The following is a 27,098-nucleotide window of genomic DNA, read 5'->3' on the forward strand; positions in this document are numbered from 1 at the left end:
ATGGAGGTATTTCCTTTCATTGGTAAGTACAATTTGTCCTTAAATATCTGTTATTGATTAAAAAACTATTTATTTTATTATTTTCATCAAAACAGTAGCGGGCGATTGTGTGCCAACGCTAGCTTTCCATTGCGGCTTAAATTTGACGAGCCAGACTTGGCGTGCGTTCAAAACCAGCGATGTAAAAATAAGCTATTCAAACTGTCGAGCACTGTCGAGTCACGTTCAAGGTCGATCTCATTTTTTCTGTCAAAAGTAAGAATAGTGCGATTTTCTTACTCGATTATTAAAATCGATTTTGAAAACAGACGAAATGAATGAGATTACGTTCTTATATTAATATGCAGCTATATAACGCTTTGTACGTAGTGCAAAGCAAATATTATTAACAAACAGGTTATGGTTACTTCTATATTGCAATTTTGTTTAAGTTTTCCGAATGATCCTAATATTAAAAATAAATAGATTGAAGCAACTGGTCGTAAAAAATGGTTTCCTACGCAAATTGTTACACGCTCGGTCTCTACAAATTACTGAACTCTTTCCTTCTATCTTGATGTTCTGTGATTTTTATTTTATAATTTAATTCAGGCAACAAGGCCTATATTACATATACCTTATAGACTAACATACATATAAATTTCATAAACTTAAAAACTAAACACTATTTTGGCAATAGAACGTCGTGGCTCCGTTGAACCGTCAACGTGAATTATCATTTCCTCTGTCGAAAATAATTATCATTTCTTCTGTCGGTTCTTATCGATATTTTAGAATCGATGCCGTGTTCTAATCGATCTGTGAATCGTTTCGCGCGGCTTATGTTTTTCATCACTAAATTACGCTCGTGACGTCAAAGTACCTACGCAAAATGTTACACGCTCGGTCTCCCTACAATTTGCCGAGCTCTTTACTTCTATCTTGATATAGTTCGGCGATACAGACAAATACACGGTGAAAAAGTCAAATTAAAATTTTGCAAAATTTGGTTAATTTCTTTTCCATGGGCGAATACGATAGTATGGGAGGGGTCCGTCTGATCGATGCTCAGCATAACCTCCCATTGGAGGGCGCAGGCGTGCTCCTGACAGTTCCCGTAAACCACACTCGAGGAGCCTTCCACTTCAGTGATGCAGATTTCTCTGTTAGGTTAGGATAATGTATGTATGCTACGGCAACATATTACTGATCTAAACTGTGTGCACAAGCCGGTCTCTCCATGATGCATCTTATTCAATAATATTATCCACTTTTTACATTTTTACAACGAGTTATGCTAGGAAGCTAAAGTAAATCCCTTCATGTACTGTCCTTTAACTACCCGAAATTTTAGGATAGTAGAGCCTAATTTCTGGTTGCTAGTTTAATTGCCAAAACAAAAACCAAAGAGTTTTTGGAAGCACGAAAATTGTGGTTAGGTATATTGTATGTCACATGTTTTTAAGCAAGGTTCTTAACTTATACTTCGAATCTAATTAACTTTTTGTGTAGCCATCTTTAAAAACACGTATCGAGGGTTCCGCATGACTAGGTTACACTAGTGAAGTTATTACTGTATGTCTTTAATTCCCATCACGGAACAATGGTGTTCGGGACCATTGGGAGGCGTGCGCGGAGCCGAAGCCAATATGTAGAGAGGCCCTTTTGACACTTTCATGAGATGTTAGGGGTACACCGAGCGGATGCTGCCCTTGCCCGTGTCATGGGACACACGCAGAAGCAGCACCCGCCAGGGTGTACCTAAGGACTATTGAGAGTTGATGGAATCTAAAATGAACTAGGTTATTGGGTGAAAGCAATGGACTAAGTACTGAGCTAAGGGATAAAAACCGACGCCTGCCTAATAAAACCTATGCAATTTTATTTCCGGCAGACGGTGACTCGCCCTCACAAGATGGGCCCCCACAAAAAGCGACATCTAGGATGGCTCAAAGGCAACACCGGTGTGAGCGGCTCTGGTGTGTATTTTATGGGGGTTTTCAGAAAAAATTGTACCATTAACTTTTTTCGAAAAACCATCAACTTTTGGGTTATTTAGAATCACGAGTAGGTACTAGATATTAAATGAGACAAAGAAAAAAAGTGTCCCCAGTTTTTAATAAAAATTTTGGGTGTCAGTTTTGTAACAGTCCATACAAAATGTATGTGAAAACGCGTTACAGAACTGTAATTTTTTTGGAACATATTTTTTTCTTTTTTAAATCGATAGTCCTCGTGATTCTCAGTAGAAATAACCCAGAAGATGATGGACTTTCGAAAAAAAAAATGGTACACTTTTGAGTGAAAATGCCCATATAATACTAGGTTTTGCACGCGACTTCGTCTGCGTGGAGTTAGTATTTGGGTAGCTTGTTTGTTATCCAATCTGCTATTTATCGATTCCCCATACAAACTTCCATCCCCCTTTTCACCCCCTTAAAGGATGACTTCTAGGATAAAAACTATCCTATGTCCTTTCCCGGGATTCAAACTATCTCTATACCAAATTTCAACTAAATCGGTTCAGCGATTTAAGCGTAAAGAGGTAACAAACAGATAGACAGAGACCCTTTCGCATTTATAATATTAGTATGGATTATAAGTTACTAGCTTTTGACCGCGACTTAATCTGCGTGGAGTTAGTAATTTGCGTAGCTTATTTTTTTACACAATCTGCTTTTTATCGATTCCACATACAAAATTCCATCCCCCTTTTCACTCTCTTAAAGGATGACTTCTGGGATAAAAACTATCCTATGTCCTTCCCCGGGACTCAAACTATCTCTATACCAAATTTCAACTAAATCGGACCGCGGACAGACAGACACACTTTCGCATTTATAATATTAGTACTTATGGATAATAAGTTACTAGCTTTTGCCCGCGACTTCGTCTGCGTGGAGTTAGTAGTTGGCGTAGCTTATTTCTTACCCAATCTGCTTTTTATCGATTCCCTATACAATCTTCCACCCCACCTTTTCACCCCCTTAAAGGATGATTTCTGGGATAAAAACTACCCTATGTCGGTATTAAGTCGATGTCCCGAACACAAGGCACGCAAGGGAGAGGTATTATAGTATATACTCGTACTATATAGTATAATATAGTATATATAGTATGGATTAGTATGGAAGTACGGATTATTATTACCTACCCATAGTTTACTTAAGATTTTCGAAGCTTCCTTTTACTTGTGATATGCTTGGTTGTGGTTGTGAAGTTACGAGCAGCAGATTTGATAATTTGATAATTAATTTTAACTCGATACCTTCACGCGTTTTTGAGAACTACGAGTCGACAGTCTTGACAGTCGGGCTAGAAAGTGATTGTATTTACAGAACCCTAAAATTTTGTTTCAGAGAAAGTTTCATTATCATTTAAGAAAAAAAACAATTTGTGTTTGCGTGATAGTGGAGATATATTGTACTTTAGTCAAAATAAATAAAAAGTTGACCTCCAATGGCAAAGTACATTTTGAGATACACCTACTTAACTTTTTTCATGTGATAAATGGGGCCCAAACACGCTGCACCTATTAATTATCAGGCAATTTCGGCGAGAGATGTAATTTGTAGGTAATTTTGGAAGCTGTGCCCGAGTCAGGCTGGTAATTGATTTGTCGCGGGTGCGCGCGAGCCACGCGCCGGCACGCGCGACCACGCCCCGCACGAATATGTTTGATAGTTTTCGCGTGAGATCTCTTGTCGGCTGAGTTGTGTGATACAAGCCGAGTGCCTCGTTGAACGCATGTGTGCACAACTGTGTTCACGAGTGACGCGACCCTTTCAATTGCTTTGTCGAATGCCAACCACAGGACGCGGGTAGTTCTTTTGATTTTATCAATCCTGGGGATATCTACCTATACTCGGACTTGAAGCATCTTTAGGGATTAGGAGGCAATTCCGTTTTTAGGGTTCTGTACCAAAAAGGTACAAAAGGAACCCTTATGTTGAGACTCTGTCAGTCCGTCTGTCTGTCACATTGCTAAATATCTCGAGAACTACTTAAGCTATCGATTTAAAAATTTGGAATAGTAATGAAGAACGCTAACCCAAACACATTGAAAGTTTACTCATTATTATACACACTGCACTACGGGACTAACACACAGTAACTGGTGTAACGTAACACAGTTTACGTACATACTACCTTTGAACCGCCACCGGTTCACTGGTTGGGTTAGGTTAGGTTAGGTTAGTTAGTAGTTAGTTAGTATAGGTTAGTTAACCTATAGTTGATGTGAGGTATTTTTTCGGCTTGAACCCTCACCTGTAAAACAAAAGGCAGGCAACCAGTGGGTTGGGTAAAGATAAGGTACCTACATAGGTACCTATAGTTGATGTGAGGTATTTTTTCGGCTTGAACCCTCACCTGTAAAACAAAAGGCATTGGTATATGTATGTAGCGCGGTTAGCTACCGGTTAAATCCGTGACGTGTGAAAAGAACAAGCCCGTTTAAATAGTCGATTGTACAACAAGGGCATAAAGCGATCCATTTTCATCCGAGGCAATTTTGGTCCTCGCTGCGCTCGAACTAATATAGTCGAGGATAAAAATGGACATTTATGCCTGAGTTATACACTGCTTTTCACTTCGAGTGTGAGTAAAATATACAAAAATATTCAATATTTTAGGTTATTTTACCGTATTTATTCAAGACTAAAGTAAATTGTACTCGGTTGTGTCGGGGGCGCGGGGCACGCCGGGCGGGGGCGCCCCGGCAGGGCTGGCAGTTTGTATGGCAGATTTTGGACTTTATTGCTAAGTCAATAAGGGTCGTAATAGATGATTTTACTTTATGCTCTAGAAGGTAATAAGCAACTTTATGTCGGTGTCGCACGACTTAGTCGAACTTTACGAGCTTGAGAAGTGAAGAATAAATTTTACCACCCTAATTATAATAAGAACGGTTATTATAGGTATTTATTTCATATTGAGGTTTAAGCCGAAAAAATCACCTTTTAAAATGTCAGCTATACAGAGATACCCTAGGCAGTTTTACAGTGGCGGTCCCAAGGTAGGTAGGTACTTACCCTACATGCAGTCCTACGGTACGAAAAATACAAAGGATACGTCGGAATGTATACGATTGAATATTGAGTTTACCTACTCCAAATGACTTTTACTAGGGGACCAATCTCAAAATCGCCCGCTAGTTGACCCATACAAAACTCCAAGAATGACTACCAAAAAGTCTGCATTTCACCATATTTATAAGCTTTTGCAAAGTTGAGTTTACAATTTAAATAAGCGGCTAGCCTCCAACTCTTTAGATCAGCATTTCCCAAACTAATGGCGCGGCCGAATGGTGGGTCGCGAGCGACTTTTGGTTTTGAGTGGACATTTCGTTTACATGCCAACCGATCGAGTATTTAAGACGGCCAAAAGGGTGGGTCCCGAATTTAGCAGTTTTTGTTACGTGGGTCGGAGTCCAGTCAACTTTGGGAACCACTGCTTTAGATAATTATACACCACATCCCGACTTTGATTGACATCTCTTTTGGATTTAAATTTCCCCAGTCAACTTTCACATGGGTCTTAATTTAATTTAAAAAGTCTTAAACCAACATTTCTAACCGCGTTTTAACTTCTACGGTTGGATTTGGTTAATTTATTTATTTGTCTGCATATGGTCTGGTGGGATTATCCTCTGAGAGCGCACGTGGGACGGCGCGCGGCGGCCGCGCGCCCGCCACGCGCCGCGCTGGCTGCCCAAGTGCCCGGAACATGTACCGACTCCTTTGCAAAAACTTTTTCTAACTACAATTAATTAATCCGTGTCGTGAACTACATTCAAACACTGTCATTAAAGTGGCGGTGCGTTTCGCAGAATAGAATATACTTGTACGCATTCGAAATAATAACAAGGCAGTTCTCTGCGCGCTTGTTATTTTGAGGATGTTGAACTTCTCTCATAAACCTTTTAATTTTGTTAAATTGAAATTCTTCTAAAGATACAAATATGGCTGTGACCTATACGTGTGTTGTGACCTCAATGCCCAGTTTACAAAATTACATAGACATCTCGCCAATCTCTGTTACCTGTTTTTGTACGTTCGGTCGTGCCACGATATGAATAATCAATGAGGTTTTCTCAAACGACTACAGGTTCTTCAAAAAAGGAGTGTACAAGTTTTTAAAGGGTCGGCAATACTCATGTAATACCCATGGAAATGCAGGCGTCCATAGGCTACAGTGACCGCTTACCATAAGCATCAGCGGGCGAGAGGTATAAAAAAATTGTAAGAATTCAATAGTGCAATGCGGGCGTAATAGAATACACTTGATAGCTCTCAATTTACTTTCACTACAGGATAAGCTAGGTCACAAATCGGTGTATGGTTATGTATGTGTACGTATCTAAATGCCTGTCTATCACGACCCGCTTAAAGAATACGACCCCAACCCGTATTTGTCTGTTTGTTGTTTTTGAGCATTTATTATACGCAATTATCAACTAGTCGTCTGCAGGCCCTTTCATTTCAATTGATGACACTGGTTCTCAAACAGTAGCTATGGGAAAACGGAACGTAACAAATGCATTTTTTTCTATCCGATTATTTATTTATTGGTTGTTATTATAGGCCGATCAAATTCGATTTTTTCGAAAAATTAATTCCTAGCAAACTCGAAATCATTTTAAATAATTATCTTCATTTGGTCCTAAGTGCGTGTAATCCGAGTTTGCGTAATCCCAGGAGGTTTGCAAGTGTGCTTTTTAGGGTTCCGTAGACCCTTATAATTTCGCTATGTCCGTCTGTCTGTCTGTCTCTCCGTCCGAGGCTTTGCTCCGTGATCGTTAGTGCTAGAAAGCTTCAATTTGGCATAGTTATATAAATCAATAAATCCGACAGTCGTACAATAAAATTAACCCTACGTAAAATGGGGGTGTAATTATTTTTCGCTTTATAGTGTGGGGTATCGTTGGATAGGTCTTTCAAAACGAATAGGGGTTATAACCTTATAACAATCATTTTTTACATAGTAAATATTTTTGGAAATAATCGCTCCGAAAGAAAAAAATGGTGTCCCCCTGAGGACAATAACATACTTAAATAGCTATACATTTCAACAACAACAGGTATCCGTTTATTAAATTACGCTATGCTATATATGTATAAGATATGTAATTTAGTCCATATTTGTTTACGTTGTTAAATAACACTATTGTAATTCTGTAAGACTTAAGAGCAGTGAAATAAATTGCAAATAATTAAGACTTGTCAGGCATAGTTTGAGCAGCTCCGTGCGATCCAGTTTATCCTCGCGAACGGGGGTCGCGGCCCTCGCCCCTCGTTTCGATGGGAACAACACACAAATTACCCAAAACCAATTGTATAATGTGTTCACGCCATTTAACGAGACACGTTCCGCTTCTGAAGAGCACAGTTTATTTTATTTGTCTGTATTTTACTTTACTTGTGCTAAAGTCCGTAAGTTGCATGTTGGACAAACTACGAATATAATTTCATAAAATACCGACCTATTTAGATACGGATATACTAGAGGAGGGGGAGATGGAGGAGGTTGGGGGGTACGGGGAGGTATTAGCATTATAATTATCAAACAATATTAGTAAATAGTAGATTAGAAGTCTAGTGCAAACAAAATTCGTTCCCTGAAAATAACGTTTTCACACCACAGGGCCGAGCTCCGGTGTCTGTAAGTATTTTGGGCTGCACTTAGCGGACCATTATATTTTTCACATCACCTTTTCAGAATCTGGATTTTTCTTCCCTGCTAGGAGGGATCAAAGTGGCACTTTTCTGTTCAAGGACATTTTGTTGCCAGTATGAAATATTGACACAAACACATGTGAAATTAGTATGCATATAATCGATTACAATTTCTTTATAATTGATTACGTGCATACAATTTTTATAACAAATAAAATTTTGTTGTAATTGTAAACAACAAATGTAATTAGCATATTTTAAATTAATTAATAGGATATTTAAATTAAGTAAATTAATTAATTAGCGTAATATTTACAAAGAAACTTAAAAAAAAACATTAGTTTAATAATTTAATTTTTATTTTGACATTTTAGGTCTCCTTAAACGCAGCCATACTTGTCTATGCAATTTAAAAAGTTTACTATATTTAAAAGTTTTGTACAAATACATATATCACAACGCATAATTATGCGGTTCTGTATTGTGTATAAACTTGTAAATACTTAGTTTAAATCAATAACTTTATAATAATAAATATATGTGATATCAGTTTCATAGTGTTCTTCCGAAGATTTGGTTCAAAGGGCTAAGAGCTAATTTGTTACCAGAAAAATCTACAAAAATAATGTACTTGATTTTCATTGTATCATTTTAGGTGTTTGCTGCTGTCTTTGAAAAGATATTAGGTACATAATTATGAGCTGTAGGTACTTTTAATTTGTCAGTACAGTCACGTCTGAAAATATCGATACGGACAAAGTGCCAGAAGTATGTACCTATACTTAGGTCGTGTATACATATTTTTGGCACTTTGTCCGTATCGATCTTTCCTTAAAATAATAATGTTTTGAAACCTAATATATGTATGTAATTTCCTCATAGGTGATGTGAAAAGCAGTATGTGTCACATGGTAGCAAAATTATTTTCACCTTGGGCTTTAACACTAGAAACCCTCACTACGCTCAGGATTCTATGTTAAAAAGTTAAAACCCTCGCTACGCTTAGGATTCTATAATCCTTCGCTTCGTTTAGGATTCAATTGTACGCCCTCGCCGTAAATATGTCATTTTGCTCCCTTGTGACACAATCTACTATTGGGCTGCACTTAGCGGACCATTATATTTTGGGCTGCACTTAGCGGACCATTATATTTTGGGCTGCACTTTGCCGACTATTATGTTTTGGGTTGCACTTAGCGGACCATTATATTTTGAGCTGCACTTAGCGGACCATTATATTGTGCTGCACTAAGCGGACATAATTGCCCTAGTAGCATTTTGGTAGGCATTTTGTTAAGCCTCTGTAGGTAAACAGAGGCCCAACAAAATGCCTATGCCTACCAAAATGGCATATCAATGTAATTTTTAAAGACCCACCATTACTCGGCCGGAAGGGTCATATTATAACTGAGACTAATTACAAAATAACATAGCTGAAGTTTTGTTGAATTAGTAGTAGTAGTAGTAAATCACTTTATTGTACAAAACAAAAATTGTTAACATGAAATTCATATAAATTTAGGTACAAAGGCGAGCTTATCCCTATAAGGGATTTCTTCCAGCTAAATTCCAGCTGAATTAGGAAGTTGAAAATAAAATATGCGCATTTGCCTATGAAATTCATGTTCGAATGTTTTTGTTTCTTCGACAAGATCGATAGGGCCGGTAGGAGACAAATCAAACGATGAAATTGTTAACAAAACATTTATATAATAATATATTCAGGTTATCTTTGCAACAATTATGTCAGTTTTGTTTATTGTCTTTGTTCGAGTCTGTTTTGGGAGGCATCTTGATTTCCTCGACAGCCAGGTTCTCGGAGCTGGACCGGAGCTTCACGTACCGGTAGCGGAACGCCATCGCCATGAAGATGAGGATGTCCAGCACCATCAGCCCCGCGAATAGGAAGAACTCCTTCCACTATAAACAAACGATATTAGGGAAATAAAAAAAAAACACATAAATACATATACAGGGTGGCCAAAAAATAAGTGCATTACCGTTGCCAGGGAGGTTTTGGGATTATACTGAGCAACTTTTACTATGGGACCAACCCCGAAATCGCGAAAAACAATTTGACTGATCCATACATTTTGGCTGTTCCCTTTTCTATGGGAGGGTGAAATTTTAATCGCGTTAGACCCGGTAATGACAATAATAATTACTATCGACTATAGCCTGGTTAAATTGGAACTGTTAACAGAATTTGGAAGTAGTGAGTTCATTTTGTTGCTTCCCTCAATGAAATAACTGCAGAATCCAACAATATTAAAATACATAAATTCAAAGATGTCGTAACGATTTTGTCATTGGGTGTGTCGTTATTTTGACTTTCTCCGACTCCATCGAATCGACTACGTTAAACAGGTTACACCTTCTAGCGGCTCCATTGTTTGAGAGAGCTATAACAAATTTCTGTCCGAAATCGTGCGCGACCTATCCTGGCCCGGAGCCGGATTGGTGTATTTTTTTCTAGTAATATCTTTCAAAGCCACACAAACACAAACCCTTTACCCTAGGATTCCTAAGCATCGACATCTCAAATACCTGAGCGTCCAAGAATTTTCCCTCAACAATGAGCACCACGATCAAGTTGCCGATGGCGACGGTGAGCAGCCACACGGCTTGCAGCACGGACTTCATGCTGGCCGGCGCCTGGGTGAACGAGAACTCCAGTCCCGTCACCGAGAACATCACCTCGGCCATCGTGATCACCACGTACTGCGGAATCAGCCACAGGATGTGCACGCTGTTTGGCGGCGTGATCATCACGCCATGCGCAACCTGAAAAAACGTATAGTAGTAATAGTAAGTAGGTACTGTACGTACATGCGCATGCTATTTTCATTATGCCTTCTCTACATTATAGGCGATGACCGTTGATAGTATCATCCTCTATCATCGGCAAGATCATCGTGCAAGCATCCACATGATCGCCTGTACAACGCAACCACCCGGCGATTCCCTTTGATGCGTGCCCAAAAAACCGACAACTCACGGGTCGCAGGCGATCATTGGCGATGATAGACGATGACTGGCGGGGGCTGCCGAGAGTGCCGAGTATGCCCTCTATACTATCGTGCCCGCCAGTCATCGTCTATCATCGCCGATAGTGTAGAGTAGCCATAGACACCTGAAGTACAATTATTTAGTTCAGTCCATCAATCAAAACCGCAATTTGATACGAAAATCGCATGCGAGTGCTTGCACCGTTTAAGGAGCTTAAGCTTTATACGGATTGGAACGCGGTGTTTATATGGAATTGCTGGTAAGTTAATGCATGTGTGCAGTCACGTTGATGGCATTATTAGAGGTGTGACTCAGTTTCCTAAATAATCATGAATCATCAGTTACCTACTCTTTATGGCAACCGAACCGCCTACTTGCTATAACTAACAAAAATTTTTTTGTTGAGTATGCTAAAATGTGTGCAGCGTGATTTATAATTAAATGTAAACAATCATTTATTTAAAAAAACAATTATTTTATTAGTAATACATGATTTGCATTTTCATACGTACATAAGTTCCATTTGAATCTTCATACACATTGATTGTGTACACGCCTCCAGTTTCGAATGAGTAGTCAGTCAGCACGGTCTGGCCGGCCACGACCACGTCGTATTCTGAGCCTCTCTTTATTATTTTCTTATCCTTATCACTACTTTTTAGACTTAACAATGTTTTGTTTTTCTTTACGTCTATAATTGATATTTCAGCGATACCTCTAATATTCGATAAAAATCTGAAAAAGGACATTACTGTATATATTTATGGACTTATAAAAGGAGTAGAACTTTATACGTTGGGGAAAAAAACAATTAAATGAGAATTTGTTTTATTTACTCTGTAATAGCATAGATAATAACTTGGAATTAAGAACATTACTTAATATTATCATTCATCCCCATTGGGATCGGAACCAGTATCCTTAATCCTTACTACGAGTTTGACACTGACATATTTGCTAGCGACTGCGACTAAACTAACTCACGATGCATCTCCCTCGTACTGACATTGGTGTGAGCGAAATGCACTGCGTTTGAGCTCGTCAACTCGACATCGTTAAAGGCCCTGTAAAACTCATGGTTAAAAAGAGTAACACTGACATTTGTCTTCTCTAGATCGAGGTTTCTCAAACCCTATACACAAGCCCCAGAAATCCAGTTTTGACAAAAGATCAGTCGTCTTAAAAAAGGTACTTGTAGTACAAAGTTGGAGTAATTCTCTCTTCTTCCTGCCCTTATCCCACGTTATTTAGGGGTCGGCACAACATGTTTTTCTCTTCCATTCTCCTCTATCTTTCGTCAGCTCAGCACTCACTCCTTTCTTTCTCATATCCTCTTTAACACAATCCATCCATCGTTTTTTGGAGTAATTGGTTGTTGGAGTAATTCTGCTATAATTATATGGCGATCTAGATACATAAGACATACATATCGTTATTAGAAATAAGTATTAAATACACAGAATTTCCACTTGTTTCTCACTTCGCATAGTTCTAACTCCTAATCAAAACATTTGACACGTGAGTGATTTTAATTTAGAACTCGCGATAAAATCGGACACAATTGTTACAAAACATACGAGTACTAAAACAAAAGTGAGTAATGCGCGGAAGGTGGTATTTTTTATTACTTTCGCTGTTTTCAAAAGCTATGTCTCGCGAAATTTGGGTAAATGTAAAACAAGGAAAATTAGTCGGTGTTGAAGTATCCACAGTTTTCGAAGGGAAACGTTTCTATGCCTTTTACAAAGTTCCTTACGCTCAGCCTCCAATTAGAAAATTGAGATTTAAAGACCCCGTGGCTCCGAAGAAATGGATAGGTTTTTGGGACGCAACCCTGGAGTTCCACGGTGCTTGCGCGCAGCCACATATCGTTCACAAGCACGCCCAGTACGGCAACGAAGACTGTCTCTATATGAACATATTCACACCACAAATACTAAGAACTGATACAGATCCACTGAAGCCGGTGATCGTGTGGATTCATGGTTATGCATTTGGGTCGAGTTTCAGTCATTTACACGGCGCTGACTTCCTTATAAACAATGATGTTTTATTTGTAACCGTCACACATAGAATAGGGCCTTTCGGATTCCTTAAAATCAACGAAACTGATACACATGCTAACATGGGGCTTAAAGATATAGTGATGGCTTTAAAGTGGATAAAGAAAAATATAAGGAGCTTCGCTGGTGACAGCAAGAGAGTGACAGTCATGGGCAGCGGATCGGCAGCTACCTTCCTGTCTTGGTTATTGATGACAAAGGCACGTAATCTCTTTTCAAAGATGATTCTTCAGAGCGGGGCATTATTTTCTGCTTCACTTGTTTCACGTGAAAGAGATTTAGAACTTGATAGACTATCCAAGGAGCTACTTAAACATGATGTTAAGAAGCTATTAAGTGCCTCCACGCAGAAAATTATTTCAGCATCACAGAAGATTTACAACGCTATTGATGTTATTAATTATCAGAGACCTTTGGTCCCATTCTCACCTAGTATAGAGAGGAAATCAAACAAATCTTTGATAACGATGCTTCCGGACGATTTTTTTCGGCGTACACCATATCTCAAGCTCAGTAAACCTATGATTGTAGGGTACAATAGCCAAGAGAGTATTTCAGAAATAATACCGTTTATACACAACCCTGAGTATTTGAAAATGTTTTCCAGTATCTTCAAATTTATGGTACCTTTTTCTGATGGGTGCCGTCATAATTATACATCAGCAGTATATAAACTAGTAGCAAATAAGATCAAGAGCAAATATTTCAGGGAGGGTATATCAGAAAAGTCAGTTAATGATTTTGTGAGTTATACTTCAGATCTTTATAAATATCCTATATTCAAGTTTATAAAAGCCTCTTTGAAGTTTCACTCAAACAAGGTGTTCATGTATAAGTTTAACTTTGTCGGAAAATTGAATGCGGTTAAAAGTACTGCTCTAGCTGGAGCCAATATCCCGATAAAAGGTGCAGCGAGCGGAGATGAAATATGTTATTTGCTCAAATGTGAGCCTATGTGGGATAATTACGTGAGTTTGAGAAATAGCACTGGTGACAATAACAAAATTATGATAAGACAATTAGCAGAATGGTGGGCCAATTTTGCAAAATTTGGGGAGCCCACACCTGCACTACTTGCGTCGAGGTACCATTGGCCAGCAATTACTTTAGAAGACGATAGTTTAATGCTAATCGGCAAAGAAAGCAAATTAGTGCATCCTTGGTCTGACAAAAAAGCATGCACATTTTGGGATGAAATTTACGAGAATCACTACAGAAGTGAGGTTTGCGATACGACAAAACACGACGAGTTGTAAATTTGTATATAAGAATGTGACAGTTAGTTTTTGACATTGTAGGTACAGTCAAGTGTAAAAATATGGGTGCATAAAACTTACTTAAAAATATGTCCCATAGTTTTCGCTGACATAAGAGCTATGGGACATATTTTTGAGTATGGTGAGTGCATCCATAATTTTACACTTGACTGTACCTACAGCTAAATGACGTAGATAATAAAAATAAAAATGTATAACTTTACCTTACACCGACTCCACCAATTACTTTTTCATTGTCGTCCGTAAAATTGTAGACGCCTTCATTACTAACAAAGAAGGACTTAGCGGTTTTTTGTTTTAAACTAAATGTCCCATTGTAATTTACACCAGCACACTCTGTATTAGCATTTCCTTGCAACGAATAAGGGAGGTCTATGAAATTATCCGTCGCAATATCCAATTTTTCATATACAGATAGTGGTGGGACATGGAATTCTCCTAAGTTGTTTTCGTGGAAGACACTTAGTGTAAAATTACAGTTGAATCCGTTGTACACTCTTAATTGTGCCAGTCCAGCTGCTACAGGTGTACCATATGTTGGCTGCAAACAAATTTTATTTTTATGATAAATATTTATTAAAATGCAGGGGGCCGATTTTTGAATTTCGAACGCTCGATTTCGTCACTCGAAAATCTGTGGAAAACGGTGAAATGCTATTTTTGAAATACGAGCAATAGAAATTGAGAATCGAGTGGTATGACCACTCGTTTTCAATTCTGTTAGTAGAATTTAAATTATGCCTAATAGTGGAGATAGTATTGAAGGGAGCCACAATAATCGAGCGCTCGTAATTCAAAAATCGGCCCCCAGATCGTAATGAAAATATCTATATGATTTATTAACTAGATACCTACTAACTAGTAGTTCGCCCCATTAGTCGGCAATGGATCGAAACCCGCGTACAAGTATAGGGTATATTACTACAATGTTCTGCCACCGGTGCAGGACTAGCCTGTTTAGTAAACCATAGAGTAACTTATACATACTGTACCTTTAACAGGTTTTTGACAAGTTTTCAGAGATAATAAAATATGACATTGATGCATCAAGGCGGTTTGCTTACAGAGGACCTACCGGGAAACGCAAATCCGAAAATTAGCTATCTGCCTCTTTATCGCTCGAATATGCAAGAGTGACAGAGATGTTAGATAAAGAAATTTTCTTGTTTCAAGATAGACCCTCAAATTGTGGTAGTGGCGCCCTGGCGCCCCTACGCAGAGTTTTCGCGTAATATTCCCTGGTAAGCCGTAATCTTTCTTGTTAAATGTCAAATACCTCTATGTTTATTTTATTGCCCCACAAAATATCCTCTAATAGTTCAGTTTAAGAACATCGAAATGCCGGGATGCCCCTGGTCAGCCTTGGGTTCGAAGTTAAATGTAAAAACTTCGCTTCGCTTTGCTCGCTCGTTCGATAAATATACCAACCAGAAGGCTCAACTCCACAATACCGGAGATGACGAAGGCTCCAGCTGCTAAAAGTCCTCCCCATATCATTTTGTGAAGGGGTTTACTTATGAGTTTGCACCACGTCATGAAAGGGTATATTGCCTAAAAGAAGTAGTTAAGAATTAATAATATTACGAACTGTTTACATACTCTTCTGGTTACAATAGGAAAGAATGCTTACAACTTGGAAGATTGGGATGAAGATAAGTATAAGCAAGGGGTTTAGCACTTGCATTTGGTCGGCCTTGAGCTGCCACTTGCCGATGTCTTGTCGCATTCTGTCAGCTTGGAACGTCCACCTTGACCCCTGTAGAACGCAATCAGGTTACATTAGATGACTTATCTTAATTTGGTTAGATCGAGCTTTTACAATAACCTGTATATTAATTTTGTGGAAGGCATAGTATCGACAGTATTCAATAAAAATAATAATAATTCTAGTTACACCTTACCAATCCACCATGCACCTCGTGAGTATTTGTAAATACAGATACTCGTAGAGTAATAAAACGTAAGCCAAAATACGGTCATTGCATAAAATCTCATTGTCATCAAATGCCGTTCATATTATCAAATCAGCAAACTCTTATTTTAGCATCAAAAATGTTTTAATTTATAAAGACGGAATTCATTTGTTAAGTCAAATTTTAATAACATAAAACATATCATAGTAATATGAGTAGGTACCTAAAATAGTTTGTTGGCAGTAAAAATAATTGGGTGTTATCACCTGCTGGTCGAACAAGGCCCAGAAGATGGGCACGGGCGTGAAGAGCACCAGCACACGCAACAGCCCCTTGATGTCCTCCACCAGCCCCGGCCCGTACTTCTCTTGCGCGTGGTCCAGCCAGTGCTCACGCTTTTGTTTGCTCTTTGTACACTTTACGATGCCGTGCTACAATTATACAGTATACGTAATTATATGTTTCACACTTCCTGCCAGGCATGTAATTACCCTCATTATGGTTACACGGAATTTGTGACATTCCACGGGTAAAAGTACCTTATGGCGCTCGGCGCTTACACCATTCTTAACGACGCTCCTATACTAATCCGGTGCTATGCAACGTAAGCGCCGACCGCCATAAGGTACCTTTACTTGTGGAACGTCACATTTAAACTTGAGATAAGCTTCTAGTTAAAAATATTAGTAGGTAAGTAGTATGTAAGTACATACTTACAATATTGCGCGTATAGGCCAAGCAATAAGAAGGTATAGAGGGACACAATTTTTGACTTCATAGCTTTGTTTTGACTAGTTAGGAGATGAACATATCAAAAGTCCACGACCGTAACCCTGGTGCTGGGGGAAGAGGGGGGTTTGAAGGTTCAATTTTTCGGTTTTTCGATTATATCTCGGAAACTATGCGTCTGAGCGACTTGACCACTTATACAAAATAAAATGAGATTTAATTTGTTACAAGTTTTATTCCGCGCAATATTTATTATATATTCCGCGCTCGGCCCTTAGCGCCGTCAAGCGTTTATTCCATTAACGGACCCACAAAGGCCCGGACCTCCTTCTGGTCCCTCCGACCTTCTCCAATAAATATTTTTTTTATTAGCCTACTTTGGTGTCCCACTGCTGGGCAAAGGCCTCCCCTCGTTTTTTCCACTCGACCCCGTCATCGGCATTTTCCCACCATTTGGGGTAAAATGCGTCCAAGTCGTCCCGCCATCTCCTTTTCGGTCTGCCTGAACCCCTGCCTGCACCGTCTATGGTGTTCCGTGGGTCCACTCAGTAACCAATAAATATATTGATGTAAAATGTGTATTACATATTTTACGTTCCTAACTTATCCTCAGGATCTGGAAGTCGCTGAACTCTATCGTGTATCTGCACAAACACAGTGTTTTTATATGTAATGTAACATTTTTAAAATCTATCCTAGGCCAAGGTACCAATTGTGTAAACGATTTCGGGATGTAGTGTTTTATCATTATACAAGAAAAAACATCCCAGTACTACACACACTGAGTTACCAATTTGTACACCATTGTAATGATGTAATGAATAATGAAGACGTAATGTGGCAGGCTTTTGCTTTCTTTTACTGACCTACTAGGCCAGGAAATGAATGCCCAAAAAAAGGTATAGAGTGAAATGCTTGGAACACAATTTTTGACTTCGTAGCTGTTTGGACTATTTAGGTGAACATATCAAGTCCCCGGCCGTTACCCTGGTGCTGGGGGGGGAGAGGGGGGTTTGAAGGTTCCATTTTTCGGTTTTTCGATTATATCTCGGAAACTATGCGTCTGAGCGGCTTGGCCACTTATACAAAATGAAAAGAGATTTAATTTGTTACAAGTTTTATTAAGTCCAGTTTTTCGATATCTTGTATAGTTTTTGAGATAACAAATTTTATTTAGGGCTCTCATTTTTATCTTGATTATCTACATCAGTGAAGCTGCTAGGCCGGGTTTGGTATCGTTTTCGTATAAATCGGGGGTGCTGAATTCATTTTTGGTATCAACATTGACACACAATGACAATTTGTATTATCCGAATATTCGAATGTTTCGGATAATTTCGGATAATTATAAATGAAACCAAAATATTTATTCCAAGTAATATAATTCGTAAATCTAGCGCTAAAATTGCACAAATAGCTCTGTTTTACTCTGTAGAAACTTTATTAAACATGATGTTAAAATATTTTCATTAAGTAAACTGTAAGTCTAGCTTTAAGAAAATTTCCAGTGTTATGTATAACTATAGAAGACTGTTTGTTTCTTAAATAAATAAATAAAATAAATAAATAAATAAAAAAATAAGCGTGGAGTTGATAACGGCGGAGATGCTAGAGTGCCATAATGCGAAGTTTAATTTTTTTTTGCATAAATCAGCAGAACTATGGAAAAAATACCACCTAGGGTTATAGAATTATTAAGGGTGCTACTAGAACTCATAAAACGGTGAAATGCTAGTTTCAGAGATACCTTATGGGATGCTTTGAGATCGCGTTATCAGGCGGAGACTAGAGTAAAAATATCCCGAATGCAATTTTTCATTTCGTTGTTGCTGATTATTAGTTTTAGACAAAGTCCATGTTTTTTTTTCATAGTTATTATTGCTTTCATTGCTAGAACTGCAGTACTGTGGATTATACCTGTATACCACAAAACAGCCATATTCTATTTTTTTATTTTGCCACAGCATAATTATGTCAGAGAGACACTGTCTAATTTTGCAGTGCTTTAAAGTGCCAGACAACTTGTTAAAAATGATTATTGTTGCCACCAAAGTAAGCAGGATGAGTGTAAAAAGCTCGTGGAGAACAACAGCCGAATTTGAACTAGTCTGAAACAAGGAGCCGCTTTTTCGCCAATGCTGATCAACTTGGCATTCGAATACATCGTCCGAAAATTGTTTATGTGTGATGGGAGTGTAGAGTTGAACGGCAAACATAAGATCATTGGATTTTGCTTATGACTTGGGGCTATAGGCTCAAAACAAAAGCGACCATGCGGCCTGCGGCCATGGATCATAGCCTTTAGGTGGGCCAGGACAGATTCGTATTAAGGCAATTGGGTTTTAGGCCAGAATCTAAGTAAGTACGACTCTGTTGAGGTCTGATTTGCTATAGGTATGTTTCTGAATAAAGCAGTTTCGACATACGACTTATGATATGGAAGTCACTTTCTCTTTAAACCAAATTCTGAGTAGGACAGATTCGAATAAAGGGGTCCCGTGACATGACAGTACTACGTCAGATTGGTAACGAGTTGGATTAGGACTAATGCAGTTTCTTATCTCATCCGATTAGCAACGATTCGATTAAGAAATTGAACAGAATCTTTTAATGATGAATAACGTCACACTAAATAAATAAATAAATAAATAAATAAATAAATAAATATTATAGGACATTCTTAGGTAGGTAGGTTAGGTTCGTTAGGTTGCTTTAGATGCCCGAAGGGCAAACCGCCGAGAAATAGGAGCCCCGCATAGCGGGGCTCCGTCGACTCAGGGTAAGAAGGAAATGTTCAATGGATAAGTATTTATTTTGGCATAATGGTACATATTTTATGGATAATTTTTTGAATTCGTTTTTATAACAGAATCCGATCAACATCGAATCGGTCGTACTCGGAGTTACACATACTAAGATTCTAATATGTAATTTTCTGTCCTACTCAGAATTCGGCATAATGAGAATCTGAAGTGCTAGGAATTAGAGATTTTAATAACCTAACATTTTAGGAACTTGGATAACTTAGAAAATGCCCGATTCATAATGAAACCTATTTAGAATCCGAATTAAATAGAAACTGGCAACCTTAGAGTCGTACTTACTCAGATTAAGGCCTGAACCTCAACTGATTTAATACGAATCTGTCCTGGCCCGCCTAAAGGGATCATAGAGTAGGAAGGAGAGAAGATTGGTCTCAGAATCAACCACCAGAAACGATCTGGAGGCCATGGCTATAGGATCATAGTAGTGGCGCAGAATAGGACAGAATGGCGTTCTCTTGTTTCAGAGGCCAATATCTTTTATGGGTCACTGATCCAGTGGAGTAAGTAAGTATTGCTTTCATTGTTAGCATTTCATTGCTACTGGATTGATAAAGACTGAATGTACGAGTAGACGAATGAACACGAGGTGAGGCACTAGATGTATTTCCAACTAAGCACCAGTGAATCCAGATAATTATAAACCCTCCTTATTAAGTACGGTTTTAAAGATAACAGTAATGTTAGATTCAGATTATTTATTTTATTTGCGTAAAGTATGCACATGCATGTTTAACTGTTATAGTAATCATTTAAAATTGGTTGGGGTAACGTCTTTGTATGAAAACATAGTTAAAAACGTTATTTCTGTGTTATCTAAAATATCAGTTTATTCGAATATTTTGAGTTGTATTATTCGAATATTTTCGGATATTATTATTGGCGGATATTCGAATATTATTCATATCCGAATATTCGGATTGCAAACCCTCTACGGGCCGAGCGCGGAATATAGCGGAATCCGCGTAACATGTATGTTTTATGATTTTCTGATGTTGATGTTGTGTGTGTGTACCCTGAGGATAAGTTAAGAACGTAAAATATACACATTTTACATCAATATATGTATTGTGTGATAATATTAAACCAAAATTTCTGAAGCTTGCTAGAAGAGTTATTGTCCCAATCATAGCTTGACTGGCCAATCTGTTTTGCTACAGGAACATTTCCAGAACCGTTATAACAGGCTATTAAAACATCTATGTACAAGTCTGGGGAGAGAGTGAGAGAGACATTGACTAACTACCGACCGATATCTGTGCTACCCTCCATCTCTAAAATAATAGAAAAACTGATGAACAACAGGCTTATTAATTATCTTCATAAGTTCAATATCCTCTCAGATTCTCAGTTTGGATTTAGAAAAGGGAAATCCACAGAAGATGCTGTCTTGGCTCTTACAACTGAAATAACACGACACATACATAGATAAAGGTGATAAATGCCTTGCAGTATTCATAGACCTATGGAAAGCTTTTGACACCTCTGGTATGGTCTCTCTTCCCATACTCGTGAATAAACTGGAAAAAATTGGTATTCGGGGAAGGCCACTAGATCTATTTATAGACATATTTAGTTATGTACCAGACCGATCCGAAAGGGTAAAAATTGGTACGTTTCTGAGTGAGGAGAGCCTTTGGCGTCCCCCAGGGAAGCGTCCTGGGCCCCACACTCTTCCTTTCATATATTTATGATCACACGAATCTCAAGGTTGACACAGTTATGGTCTTTAACGGGAGTTCATGGGACGATGTGTTTGAAAAAGCTAATAACGGACTACACAGAATAGCTTCATGGCTGAATTGTAATCTGCTGACACTCAATAGCACTAACTAAATATGTTTTTCGAAGTACGAGAACACGCAACCACCAAATGATCTTACAATAACAATACATGTATGTGACCTAGTTGACACACGCATCTGCAACTGCCAAACTATTAAAAAGGTCTCATCGTTTACCTAGGGGTTATTCTAGACCAGCGTATCTTATGACACAGACACATAGAATATTTAAATTGTAGAATCCGAAAGCTCATATGGTTATTCAAAACTCTTAAGCATATCGCAAGACGCTCATCAGGTTTACATACAGCATTACCTGCTTATCATGGATATATTAGTTCAGTGTTAAGATATGGGCTCATTTTGTGGGGAAATTGCACAGACTTTAGTATTCCATTCGTAGCACAGAAAAAATGTAGATATACGTGCTATTTGTAATATAGGCCCCTACAAGACATGCAAACCATCTTTCAAAAAACTTAGGATTTTACCGCTACCATGCACAATAATGTCAAACCTATAAGGAAACTTAAAATTTCTTGAATGCCAATTTGTAGCCAATAAAATAGTCCATCGATTAATGTTCGCAACAATTTATTTTAATTGAAAATTAGCGAGACATAACCGCTCGAAAAGAGGGTGGTTAACTGATGAACAACTCACCTAATTATTACACGAATTGACGTAGCACTTGGCATGAAAACTTAGCGTGGTTCGACTAAATTAGTCTTATTCAATTTAGTTGCAATTCGACCTGTCTAGTTTAGACTATTTGATCAACAAACAAACGTTCTAAAATAAAAATAAAATATAATTATTAAAGTTATACTTACACCTATACATGCACCAACTTGTCCTATGATATTGCCAGCGGGATTTTTTACGACATATAATCTTCTACCCGCAACAAAAATTACTGCAAGAGAAGTTATGCTTTAATTTTACATCCATTTTATTTATACCTACATTCTTACTATTTATTTCAGAATTCTATTAGAAGCGCCCCATTTCGACGCCGCCTGTCATTCCATTTTAAATCAACAATGAAAAAAGAACAAGAGTAGATACCTACATATACCTACTAAACATAAATGTCAATTTTTAATTTATAAGTACGTGCACTTGCACTACAATATCGGTATGCCTAGGTACAATCTATTATTTAGACTTGTTTTACAATTAGATTATTTATGATTAATATCTGGAAAATATATAAAAACTCAAAAATGCGCGTTTTCCCAGAGATAAAACCTAGCTAGATCGATTTTTCGCCCCCAAAAACCCCCATACAGCAAATATCATCGAAATCGTTAGAGCCGATTCCGAGATATATACAATAATTGCTCGTTTAAAGGTATAAAATAAGATAAGATAATAAATACTTATAGGCCAGGCAATAAGAAGGTATAGAGGGAAATGCAAGGAACACTATTTTTAACTTCGTAGCTTTATTTGGACTAGTTAGGAGATGAACATATCAAAAGTCCCCGGCCGTAACCCTGGTGTTGGGGGGGAGAGGGGGGTTTAAAGGTTCCATTTTTCGGTTTTTCGATTATATCTCGGAAACTATGCGTCTGAGCGACTTGGCTACTTATACAAAATGAAAAGAGATTTACTTAGGAATGGTGTCAATGTTGATACCATAAATGAATTCAGCACCCCCGATTTATACGAAAACGATCCCAAACCCGGCCTAGCAGCTTCACCGATGTAGATAATCAAGATAAAAATGAGAGCCCTAAATAAACCTTGAAGAGCGGATATCTCAAAAACTATACAAAATATCGAAAAACTTGACTGAATAAAACTTGTAACAAATTAAATCTTTTTTCATTTTGTATAAGTGGCCAAGTCGCTCAGACGCATAGTTTCCGAGATATAATCGAAAAACCGAAAAATGGAACCTTCAAACCCCCCTCTCCCCCCCAGCACCAGGGTTATGGCCGGGGACTTTTGATATGTTCATCTCCTAAATAGTCCAAACAAAGCTACGAAGTTAAAAATTGTGTTCCTTGCATTTCCCTCTATACCTTTTTTTGGGCATTTATTTCCTGGCCTATTACGATTGATCATTTATGTTTATATTGATGATAGCGAATGACTATACAGGGTGATCAATCCAAATGGGTCAGTAGGGAGAAGTCAGAAACTATGAGACATAGCGACATCTGTTATTAGGAATCATGGCTTCGATTTTAGATTTAATAATAATGGCATTAAAGTTTTTTTTAAATCTTTCATAATTTCAGGATCAATTATACAAACAAATAATATAAAAAAAATTGTTCATTTCAGACATAGTATGTCCATAAAAATGTTAGTTGAAGTACAAACTTAAAAAGCTATGTTTTACATTACATTACAGACAATTTACATACACACATTACAGAAACAAAAACAAAAATTAATTTAAAAAATGGTCCCCTGTCAGTGGACCATGTGGAGCAGGTAGTAGATATTTTTATTCACTACCTGGTCCTGCCAATGACAACTTCTACCCAGTACTTGGTTAGCGGGCAGACCAGGCGCTCCGCTGACACCCTCAGCATACTGTTGCTGCTGCCACGTACCTGCGCGCCTTAGCATCGAGGCAAACATGGCTGATGCACTGCAGTGCTTCGGCAGCCTCAGCACCATCCTGAGGATGTTGTTGTACTGCACCCTTAAGGTGTTGTAGGACCTCTGCGTAAAGCTTACCCACAGGCTGCACGTGTAAAAAGTTTGACAATATGCTTTAAAGAGCGTCAACTTGACTTGATCCACACGTCTTGATCTACACAAATACTAGACGCGATTAGATAAAGAATATTGACCAGGTTCGATTCCCGGTTATGTATGAGAGTTAAAAAAAGTTTGAATGTCATTATTATTAAATCTAAAATCGACGCCATGGTTCCTAAGAACAGATTTCGCTATCTTTCATTGTTTCTGACTTCTTCATACTGACCCATTTGTATTGATCGCCCCGTATAATACCAATAGGGTATTTGACAAAATTTTATTAATGGTATCGTATCAGTCGATTAGGTTTGTTTTGACGATCAAATGTCTGTATGGGATCCATTGTCTTAAAGCAATACAAAAGTCACAAATGATGCTCAAAGTCTGGCACTCGCCCTTTACTGACGAAACGCTTCTAACAAAATGGCAATACATCGTGACGTCACCATGTAACTTTACTATTGCTTAGAAGCCGTTTCGATGTATGGAAAACAAGGAAATTGCGACTTTGTCGGTGAAATATTGCGTTTGTTTATGTATATTGTTGCTGTACAATATTTTTTTAAACAAAATATAAGGAATCAAATGGCACCCTTATTTTTTACCTATTTAGATGTTAATTATTTATTTTATTTTGATTTATTCCAATTTATTGTGATAAATTGCTCATTTTCTATCTATATAACTAGATTTAGTTATAAAATTCAACATGTGTCAACAACCCTATTCTAATAGGTACCAATTCTTCACATGACGCTTCTAATTCCTATAGCGATCTGTGACAAAAAAGCCGAGGTAAAAAGATGGATGAAATACCAATAAAATAGAAGGTAACATGAATACTTACTTATTGAAATGATCATGAGTACGCCTGGTACTCCGAAGGCCAACGAGTAGCAGTCGTTATCCCCAAAGCAGTGCACATCGGCGCGCAGTATCGGCGTCAGGAAGGTGGAGAGCAGGCTGCCCGCGTTGATGGCCGCGTAGAACAAGCTGAAGAAGTAGCCCAGGTACCTCTCCTGCTCGGGTAGTTTGAACTGGTCGCCGCCGAACGCGGACACGCAGGGCTTGATGCCGCCCGTGCCGAACGCTATCAACAGCAACGCTACTATTGAGAACTCTCTGTAAATTAATTTATCGTGGTTAAGGCTACGTTGTTTGACCAGTTTGAGATATTATTGAGAGATAAATAGTTATTGCTAACTCTATAATACATTATAGCCGCCAAAGAGGGAGATTTTCAAATAACCTGCTCCAAACGTTGTTATGATTACTAAAGTTTAAGTTGTTATAATTACGTACCGGTTAAAGTAGGTATTATTACGATATCGTATTGCTTACTGACAATTTTAGTTACTACTTACTAACAAAACCAAAATCAGGCTAATCTGTCAGTTTACATTTTCAGCAGCAGTTTACAGCAGGACTTTATTTGATTCCACGTTGAAAGTCTGTGACCTCTTTATGAATTTAACCGCGGAGCAATAACCTCGCAGTAGTCGCAGGCGTAGTAATTAATGTCGATTAATAAAGCTCATTGATATAGATGTAAAGTATATTTAATTATATTTCACTTAAATATGGTTTAGTGTATAATATTATGATAAGAGCGTCTAGTCATACGTGTCAATAAGTTTTGTATATTTGGTTTGAAGAAGGTTTCTTTTTCGCGATGTCAGTAGTTACCTATGCTATTATTTGTTTTAACAAGATAAGCATAAAACCTGCGGTCCCATAATTATGTATTTTGTGTTAATAGAAAGTGCAAAGTGCCAACCTTGAAAATTAGTTATATTAACTTCGTGCTTTTCAGACATTACCATCAGAACTTATTTTATTATAACAGTAGAAATATAAAGAAACATAATAAAAGGCCCTAAAATAAAAATTACTAACTACAATTAAAACGAAAACAAAACAACTTAAAAATAAATTATAAATATAAAATATTGGCCCAGATCGCCGTCTATATATATGCTATCAGATAATCGAGTTAGCAAAATGTTTACAAATAATAAATATCTACGAGTAGTGACTGTATTGTCAAGAAATTAGTGATCAGATATTTCTAAGCACTACCTAACTGTATGACAGTTACACACTTTTATGATGGCGACAAGTTCTTGCTAGTCTAATCTAAACCTCGCTTAATGGGCGGCTGACGGATTATATGAAATATAGTGACGACAGCATAATATGGATAAGACTTTTATTAAGTTTCGAGCAATATTTATGTATAAAAATATATGCAGTTTTCTTTATATATCAGTAAATTCCAAATAATGGCCAAGTATGACTTATGAATACGCACCTCTTACATATTCTGTAGATGTAGAGAGGTCATTTTCCCTATATAAGTGGAGAGTAATAAAAGGAATGAACTGAAAATATCTAAAATAGACAAAAATATAATTATACTAGCTTTTGCCCGCGACTTCGTCTGCGTGGAATTAGTAATTTGGGTACCTTAATTCTTAAACAAATCTGCTTTTTAATCCACCCTTTTTCACCCCCAAATTGGTCCACACTATACATTTCCACCCCATTTTTTACACCCTTAAGGGATGATTTCGGGGATAAAAGTTATTCTATATCCTTTCCCACAGCTCAAACTATACCCATACCAAGTTTCATCTAAATCGGTTCAGCGGTTATTGATTCCCCATACAAATTTCTACCCCCCTTTTCACCCCCTTGAGGGGTGAGTTCTGGGATAAAAAGTATCCTATGTCCTTCCCCGGGACTCAAACTATCTGTATAATAAAATAAATAAAATAGTCTTTATTTACAACACAAAGAACAGTTTCACATTAACTCTCTACATATTTTATTTATTATCTCCCATTTTTACTTTTTTCTATTCTTTGTTTGCTTGCCCTTCGGCAAAGGCCTCCTCCACCCTTCTTCCTTGTTTTTGCTTGTGTTTACTTTGTTGCGTTTATTTTGCTTATGTAGTGGTGGAGGGTTATGGTCTGACTCCCCACGATGACCAGTCGGCTTGGGCTTAAACTATCTGTATACCAAATTTCAACTAAATCGGTTCAGCGGTTTAAGCGTGAAGAGGTAACACACAGACAGACAGACAGACAGACAGACAGACAGACAGACAGACAGACTTTCGCATT

The 27,098-nt window shown here is 37.8% G+C and overlaps 1 protein-coding gene across 2 annotated transcripts in view; it reads right to left on the reverse strand.

Moving 5' to 3' along the window:
- Window positions 1–9,345: 9,345 nt before the first annotated feature.
- LOC134754234 (peptide transporter family 1-like) overlaps window positions 9,346–27,098 on the reverse strand; it is a 58,727-nt gene continuing 40,974 nt past the window's right edge. For both annotated transcript variants that reach the window (XM_063690413.1, XM_063690414.1), the window contains exons 5-13: window positions 24,821–25,095; window positions 22,086–22,168; window positions 16,184–16,348; window positions 15,635–15,760; window positions 15,433–15,555; window positions 14,208–14,545; window positions 11,177–11,399; window positions 10,203–10,439; window positions 9,346–9,575 (exon numbers count right to left, since the gene is read on the reverse strand). In XM_063690413.1, the coding sequence (XP_063546483.1) occupies window positions 9,402–9,575; window positions 10,203–10,439; window positions 11,177–11,399; window positions 14,208–14,545; window positions 15,433–15,555; window positions 15,635–15,760; window positions 16,184–16,348; window positions 22,086–22,168; window positions 24,821–25,095 (1,744 nt within the window). In that variant the 3' untranslated portion in view covers window positions 9,346–9,401. The remainder of the gene's footprint in view (window positions 9,576–10,202; window positions 10,440–11,176; window positions 11,400–14,207; window positions 14,546–15,432; window positions 15,556–15,634; window positions 15,761–16,183; window positions 16,349–22,085; window positions 22,169–24,820; window positions 25,096–27,098) is intronic.

The sequence above is a fragment of the Cydia strobilella genome, chromosome Z (genome assembly GCF_947568885.1).
Source record: "Cydia strobilella chromosome Z, ilCydStro3.1, whole genome shotgun sequence".
Classification (NCBI taxonomy): Eukaryota; Metazoa; Arthropoda; class Insecta; order Lepidoptera; family Tortricidae; genus Cydia; species Cydia strobilella.